This window comes from Amblyomma americanum, chromosome 7, assembly GCF_052857255.1.
Source record: "Amblyomma americanum isolate KBUSLIRL-KWMA chromosome 7, ASM5285725v1, whole genome shotgun sequence".
Taxonomy (NCBI): domain Eukaryota; kingdom Metazoa; phylum Arthropoda; class Arachnida; order Ixodida; family Ixodidae; genus Amblyomma; species Amblyomma americanum.
The window spans coordinates 31,912,650-31,920,637 of NC_135503.1; the positions used below are offsets into that span (position 1 = coordinate 31,912,650).

Below are 7,988 nucleotides of genomic sequence, written 5' to 3' on the forward strand. Positions count from 1 at the left end.
AGGGAAAAGCAGTGTAGGCGCTCTTTGAACTGCGTGCATTGTGCGAATAGCTGTTCAATTAATATAGCTAAGTCTAACCTAATTAAAGTGATAGACGGTGCATTCGGTTCGTAAGAGGTATTTGCACATGCAGCGTACAGAACTCTGATACACTAAATACGATGCAGAACGACGAGACATTCAAGTTCAGCCACGTCTTGCATTTCTTCGCCCCCCATGTTGGCTCAGTGGTTCTGGCGTTCGAATGACGAGTCCAAGGTCGCGGCATGGAAGCCCGGCCGTGGCGGCTGCATTTCGAAGAAGGCGAAATGTAAAAGTACCCATGTTCTGCGCGATGTCAGTGCATGTTAAAGAACCGAATGTGATCGGAATTTAACCGGAGCCCTCCACTACGGTGCCTCCCGTAGCCCACCTGGAGCTTCTGGACGTCATATCCCATGTACCAGGTCATACAACATCGTTCCTTATCTTCGATAACAGTTCTAGCATAACGCAAGACATAGCAGCTCGCAGCCTACAGCTCTCATCATCCAGTTTCATTCATTGCAGCGATGTGGTCCATGATCAAAAAAGCAATAGTTCCTTGCACTTCTTTCATCGCGATGCACACGTGACCCTTCAGCGCTCTTCATGAACCTTGTGTGCGATGTGCGCAGGCGAGTACCGCGTGGGCATCAAGTTCAACGACCAGCACATCCCGGACAGCCCGTTCAAGGTGTACGTGATGCCGCAAGCGGGCGACACCTCCAAGATCGAACTGGGCTCCGTGCCCGAGCACATCCAGGTCAACAAGCCTGTGGCCTTCACCATCTCCATGAACGGGGCCAAGGGCAACCTCGACGGAAAGGTCGTCTCGCCCAGCGGTCACGACGACGATTGCTTCGTGGCGCCCCTGGATGACGGTGAGTGAGGTTTTAAGTGGAAGAGGCCTATCTGAGGCCGCCCAATACACCGGTGACCACTGTTCAACGGTGGTGCGGACCGCTGGCCACACTGACGGGTTCCAAGGAGTCGCCACGTACTTATTTCGTAAACTACAGCCTTCCTGTACGGACAGAGAAAACGGCGTGAAGCTGTACTACCTGTGGCCGCATAGAGGCTCCAGACAAGCTTACACGAAAAGACAGCATTACACCCAGTCATGTTCCGTTAGGAAAAGTTTCCCTTCTTCAGCGAATTTGATGAGAACAATTTCGCGAAAAGGCAAGTTTTACAAAGTTTAAGAGAATTTAAAAAAACCGAAATTTTCCTTTTTTACATTGGCGCAGAGCTGCTGCAGGGGAAAAGGGCTTTAAATAGGGGCATTGGTGCCTAATTTAAGGGAATTTTTTGTTACGGCATGTGGCGCCTCTGATTGCACCGGGAAGTAGTCAAGAGGGCACATTCAGCGCACAAAGGAAGCAGTGTGCGGGCATAGTTTAGACGACATCCCCTGAAATACCGCATTCATCGATGACAAGCGTCAGTGCCTCTCACTGTTGATCTCGGTCATCTGAGATTCCCGTGTCGGACTTTCTTTACCAAGCTTTTTTCGTGCTTCCTGAGACAACCCTTAAGACTGTGCTTTCGCTGCACATGGACTAACGCACACCCCCATCGTCTGTGCTCTTCACCTTGCAGACCAATGGGCGCTACGCTTCATTCCCCGCGAGAACGGCATCCACCAGATCCACATCCGCCACAACGGCATCCACATCCCAGCCAGCCCGTTCCGAATCCGCGTCGGCAAGGACGACGCCGACCCCGCAGCGGTGCAGGCCTACGGCCCGGGTCTTCGGGACGTCAAGAGCGGTGAGTTCGCGCTCTTGAGTAGGGGCACTCCTGACATCGCTGGATGTATATATTAGGCCAAGGAACAGGAAAGCTTCTACAGGAGAGTTATTATAGACCGAATAATGACGGCACGGGCACGAAACTCGAGCACTAGCAGTCAACCCACTTGTCCGCCATAAAGCCAGCCTCTCTTCCAGACATTTGTCCGTCTGCTCCACATGCCCTTATTTCGCTCCATTCGCAACGCACATATCTTACCGAGATTCTTTAGTACGCTCCAACCTTCATGACGCACTCGGCAATTTCTGTTTCCAAGGACCACTGGGTCCCTAGGGTTCCTTTTGTTAATTAAAGTAATTAATGTCTGTTTTCCTCGCCAGTTGTGAAAGTGGCAAGACAAAAAAGAATTTTTCAGATAATCTTGCGCACTCCGGTAGTTTTACTGCTACTCTCGTAAAACCGCCATAACATGGTCACTGCCTTATATTTTTAATCGATAAATTCATAATGTCCCGACCGCTGATAACGGGAAGCATTCACTCGGCCTACTACAGAACTTTAGTATAGTGCATACAGCCTCCGAACATAGCAACTGCCTGTCCCCATCTGCGCATGCGCAGTTGCCATCTAGCCGTAGTCTGTAGCGGTATACGTTATGATGATGAAACTTTGTCTTCGAAAAGCACACGGCTTCGAACACTGAAGGCTTCTAGTTGACTTCCACTGTCTCTGCAATGTCTTGGGGGAGAGACAGCTTTAATTTCAGGAAGGGCAGAGAGCGGTCTACAAAGGGTTAGTAGGTGACTCGCAGTGCTGACAGCGACTGTGTCCGTGCTGCAGGCGTCAAGACAGACTTCATCGTGGACACGTGCAACGCGGGCGCCGGCTCGATGGCGGTGACCATTGACGGCCCAACTAAGGTGAACATGGACTGCACCGAGGAGGAGGAAGGCTACAAGGTGCGCTACACTCCGCTGGCGCCCGGCGAGTACTTCATCACCGTCAAGTTCAACGGCTACCACATCGCCGGAAGCCCCTTCCGCGTCAACTGCACAGGTGCGCTACCAGTAGCTGCTGTGCGCTTGGATAACTAGACACTTATGAACAGTGCAATTCCGCACAAACAAAATGAAGGCAGTGCTGGTAAAGGCACTCGAGATCTCAATCAAAACTCGTCGCATTGTGCTGAATCACTTTTCTTAGTTCTGCGCTGCCTTAGGAAATGAGGAAGTAGCGTACCAGGGAGCCCGAATATTCCTTCTGTTGCAGCGCCTATCCACTCGGCAAGCATAGTTTCTTCCTGTAGTTTACTTTCGAGTTGAAACTCTTCGCACTGCAGATTCAGTGACATGTGCGGCTGTGCATGACGTCCTGTTGCTGAGTTTGAGGTCACGGGTTCGATACACGGTCGCGGCTAAAATCAGGGAGTGCTGTACCATACAAAAGTAACTGTAGATGACGCGAAGAGAATAATTCACATTTCCAAGGAAGGGACGAGACTGTTGTGTCAAAGGTGCAAATGCTGCCAGCAAATGTTGAAAGTTCGCCTGCAGCTGAAGAATAAAAATATATGCTTTCCAATATGCGCATGCATAAACTGAATGCGTGCTTTTGTCTCCTCTTTGCAGGCAGCGTTACCCGCAGCACCGGAGGCCGTAAGTGAACGTCTAATCACCCTCACACCTGCTCTTTGTTCTTACGAAAACACTAGTGCTCAACAGCTATCTGCACGTTTGCGCATTTGCGCTGCTGTTATTCCTTCCTCAATACGAGGTGATGCTAATAATTACTATTACGAACGTCTCATCCCATCGGTCGTTCCAGCGCATGATTCTGTAGTGTATAGTTCACAAGCGGAAGCTCATTTCTTGTAAGCTAAAATTATTTTCCATCCGACACAGGATGCAAGAAAGAGGCCGTGCAGTGTTGACTGTATAAAAAAAAGCGACGAAAGTAGAGTGGCGCACGCGACAGGATTCGACGAAACGGCAAAGGTTTACTGGCACGGTCGACAAAGATTAAACACGGCAAAGAATGCTCGCTTTAGTGGTTTTCCGACTTTATCCCCCATGTCACAGAAACAAATTAGGACACCCTGTATAGTTGGAGTCAAGGAAATGCTTCGAAACTGTCATGCTTTCAAAACAACGCAGTGAGCGCACGAGCGCGGTTAGAAGAGCTCCAAGGCAAGGGAGGGCAGGCATTTGCTGTGCATTCTGTTTCGTCCGTGGCCAGGCAACTTGCTATTATATTACAGCTTTGTCATTGCAAGTCAACAGTGGTGTAACGAATGTCACCCGAGAACGCAAGAGGAGACATTCATGAAATATACCAATTACGCGCGACATTGAGCATGTGCACCGGGTGCAACAAGTAGGGCGGAATTGTTCACAAAATTTAGCTTAATTTATCGTGCTGGCGTGATTCTCAAAACATAGTTAGCATGCAGTAGGGTGTTTGTTTCTACCACAGTTCTATTAAGTTCTTGTCGCGCTCCGTCGATCTGCGCGGGAGACGAATTCTACTGTACGGCGTGTGCGCAGGTCTGTCCATCGCCCCGCCCACGTCGCCCGAGACTTCGTCCATGACCGTGGACACGGTGGTGAAGCAGGCCGCGAAGAAGGCTGACCACCTGCCCAAGTTCCGCTCTAACGCCGCCAAGGTCACCAGCAAGGGCATGGGCCTCAAGCGCGCCGTGCTCAACAAGCAGAACCAGTTCACCGTCAACTGCCTGGACGCCGGTGAGTTATTCCATCTCCCCTGCCCACACCACCAGCTCTGCACTGACGTCGAATGACACACCGGAATAGCGACGCACTCTTCAGCTAGAGTAGTCGGGCCGCACCAACATCGCTTTTCCATCATAGGCTCCTTCGTTAGACTCGCGGCAAACTGGAACAGGATTGATTTTCAGCAAACAAGCTTTTTTGAGGCAGATTGGTACTACCGTGAGCAAAGTTAAGGGACCACTGCGAGCGAGTGCGGAACCGTGCCGAACTAAAGTCACTGGAACGGGAAAAGTACCGCAACCATCGCCGGAGCCGCCATATTTGGTCCAGCGCTGCTGAAGCGACGGCCGCGCGCTGTGCATTTTAAACAGAATAAAGCAGGTTTTGCGAATTGTGCGTGCTTTTAGAGCAATCAATGAAACATACCGCTGTTCACTTGCTAATTAGGCGAAAAAGGCTGTAATTATTCAGTCGGAAGCCTTTCTAGGCTCATGGAAGCAAAATCTGTCCGTGGCTGTGTGAATGATGTCAGTGATGTGTTAGAAGGCATGTAAGGAGAGAAATTTGACCTCAGACGATATGGGCTAAAACCTTTGTCCAACCGAATTTCACTACCGCGGACACAATGGTGACCTCCAAATTTGGCTCGAGCCACTCCCACATTTGGCCCACCCGCCACCGAAATTTGACCTCCACCAATTTGCGCCAAAATCTATGCCCAACCTAATTCGGCTACAGCGAACATGATGGCGAACTCCAAATTTGACCTGGGCCACTCTCAAATTTGGCCCTCACCCCCCCAAAATATGACTTCGGCCGGTGTGGACCAAAATCGATGTCCAACCTAATTCAACTGCGGGGAACACGATGGTGACCTCCAAATTTGGGCTGGGCCATTCCCAAAATTGGCCCTCACCCCCCCAAAATATGACTTCGGCCGGTTTGGACCAACATCGATGTACAACCTAATTAAGAGAAGCGCTTACCTCGCAGAGGCGAGTATTGTTCGTTGGAACAAATTTCTCCCGCCGGATTCTGTGGAGCCATATAGCTCGTTGCTTGTGTCTTTTTCCGCTGGGAGTGGCAAACAGCGTTTTGCCCGTTTCTCGCCGATTTCAGCATCCAAAGGCGCAGCACCCAGGCATTCTCGCAGTCTCTACGCAGGCATGAACTGCACAAGCGTCACTACGCGACTGGAAATGCTGTGCACGCTTATCTCGGCCCACAAGAGCAAGTGCTACGTAATGCTCCTGACGATATGTGTGCCGGCGGCCGCGAGAAAGAAGCGAGCGGACGATTTATGGCGGGGAATGAATGACCACGTGACCGCGGAGAACGAATCGGGAGCGCGAGCGCGCTGGCCCGCCGGCGCGGCGGCGAGAGAAAACGAATGCGGTACATTTCCCGTTCCAGTGACTTTATGCCGAACTGCATGCAGGCGCCACCTGACGCAGCACTCTGTAGTCGAGACCGGCGCTGCTTCGCCCTGCTCTAGATAGGCGCGCCGGTCTCGACGCCAGGAGTGCTTCGTCAGGCGGCGCTCCCATGCAGTTCGGCACGGTTCGGCACTTGCTCACAGGGGCCTCATAGCTTTGCTCACAATAGTACGTCACAAAAATTTAAAAAAATGAAGCTGGAATTCCGCGACGCGCTTTTGGAAGACATGCGAAAATCGCCAGTGTGCAATCTTGATCACGGTTAGCGGGAACACGAGAGTGCGTGGCCTCGCTTATGATCAGCGCATTCGAACCAGGTTGCGAGGACTCGGCATATATGCGCAGTACGTGTTGCAGGTCACGCGCTCCTTTGTTCACGCTAACCGTGGTTAAGATCGTACTGTTCAGCGAAGATGACATGGGGTTTGTATCATCCTTCAATATCATGCGCAATTCTTCCGAAGTTAGGCGCAGACCACAACAAGAAAGAGGTTGACACACAATCATAAACTGCATCAATAGCTTTAAAATCAAAACAGAATGAACAAAAAAGAAAGGACGCCGAGCTTTCAAGTGTCCATTTTGTGTAGTACCGTGTCTCAAGGGCTGTAGTTTGTGATGACATTATTGCTTGAACGCAAACCGGGCACAAACACAGCACAACGAAGCCATGATTTAAAAAGGATAAGAACTCGCATTTGTTCGCAATAAGCGATCCCAAGGATCGCATAATATGTCTGGTAGAAACCAACGACAGATCATGAAGAACATCGAGTGCGCACTACAATGCAAGGTAAATACTAACTCCACGAACAATCTCTGGCGATTAAGGCAAACTGACGATATTCCTGGGTTGGAAACAAACGATCAAGCAGCTCTTCTTATTTCATTATGCAATCAGTCTAGTGGAATTAACTGCACCTCTACTACGGCGTCATGTCAAAAATAACAAAATTCTAAAATCTGTGGCTTCAGAAGCACAAACAAGAAAGTGTTAGATGTCCATGCGGGTCACAGGGATGCAAGAAAGTACACCTACAAAGAACCCGACACCCATGCAAACAAATTCCCAAATGTGCTGCAGGTTTATTGTTCGTTCAGTTCGACCGAGAGGCACTCATGCATATCAAGTACACATAGCACCATCAGGATATAAGCATGCCTTTTTTTTTGTCTTGCAGTTTAAAGCATAGACTCGGCGCTACATTCGTTACCAAACAACCCGAGATCACTGAAGACAAAACAAGCACAAACGTACATGTTCCATAATGTCCATACATCTTGACAGCAAGTGTACCCTCAGGCTATCCAAATTAACCCAAATGCAACTGTAGCAGCATCAAGCGCTCAAAATGAAAACCGCGCCAGTCTGTTTGCGGGTGCACCTATTCCGATATTAAAGTGACACCTATACTCTCCTCGCTCACTGCACAGTATACGAACAACCAGCGAACTGAAACTATGAGGGAATTACTCATCTTATCTGCACAAACACGTTTTGAATTCGATTTTGACTGCAGATAACTCGGCTTATACAAAACGCATTTAAAAAAATCTTCCTGGAGGATATTCTTTAAGCAGCATCCTTCAACATGGCCGCGCCTGCTGAGCGAAACACACCTCTATACACTACACCCATACTGGCAGCTATCATAAGCCTCTTCCTTTCCCTTTCCCAATGCATATTAGCGGGCCACAGAAACGTCAAAGCGACCCTCTTCTGTTTTTCTTTGTGAGTGAATTATATCACTTTCTATAACGCATCTGTAGCTATGGATACTAATGAATTCGACATACGGAGCAACAATACGCTTGTTCGATGCTCCTTAGACCTACTACATCGGCACAACGAGCAAGCTACATACGCACGAGCGAGGGTGCTAATCCCAGTATCTGCTTTCCATGTGCACTATCATAGTGTGTTTGCAGACCTTTAGAGGCATGACTATAGTATTCACACGAACCTACAATTGTGAACCTAAGCCAGATTGCTGTGCAGTCCTCTCGCAGGGGCTTTGCAAATTGCTAGAAAAATAAAGGTAGGAACGAA

At 49.5% G+C, this 7,988-nt stretch overlaps 1 protein-coding gene across 2 annotated transcripts in view; it reads left to right on the top strand.

Annotated features, from left to right (window-relative positions):
* cher (filamin A protein cher) overlaps nt 1–7,988 on the top strand; it is a 103,357-nt gene that overhangs the window by 93,062 nt on the left and 2,307 nt on the right. For both annotated transcript variants that reach the window (XM_077631673.1, XM_077631674.1), the window contains exons 29-33: nt 657–902; nt 1,621–1,791; nt 2,614–2,829; nt 3,402–3,428; nt 4,317–4,514. In XM_077631673.1, the coding sequence (XP_077487799.1) occupies nt 657–902; nt 1,621–1,791; nt 2,614–2,829; nt 3,402–3,428; nt 4,317–4,514 (858 nt within the window). The remainder of the gene's footprint in view (nt 1–656; nt 903–1,620; nt 1,792–2,613; nt 2,830–3,401; nt 3,429–4,316; nt 4,515–7,988) is intronic.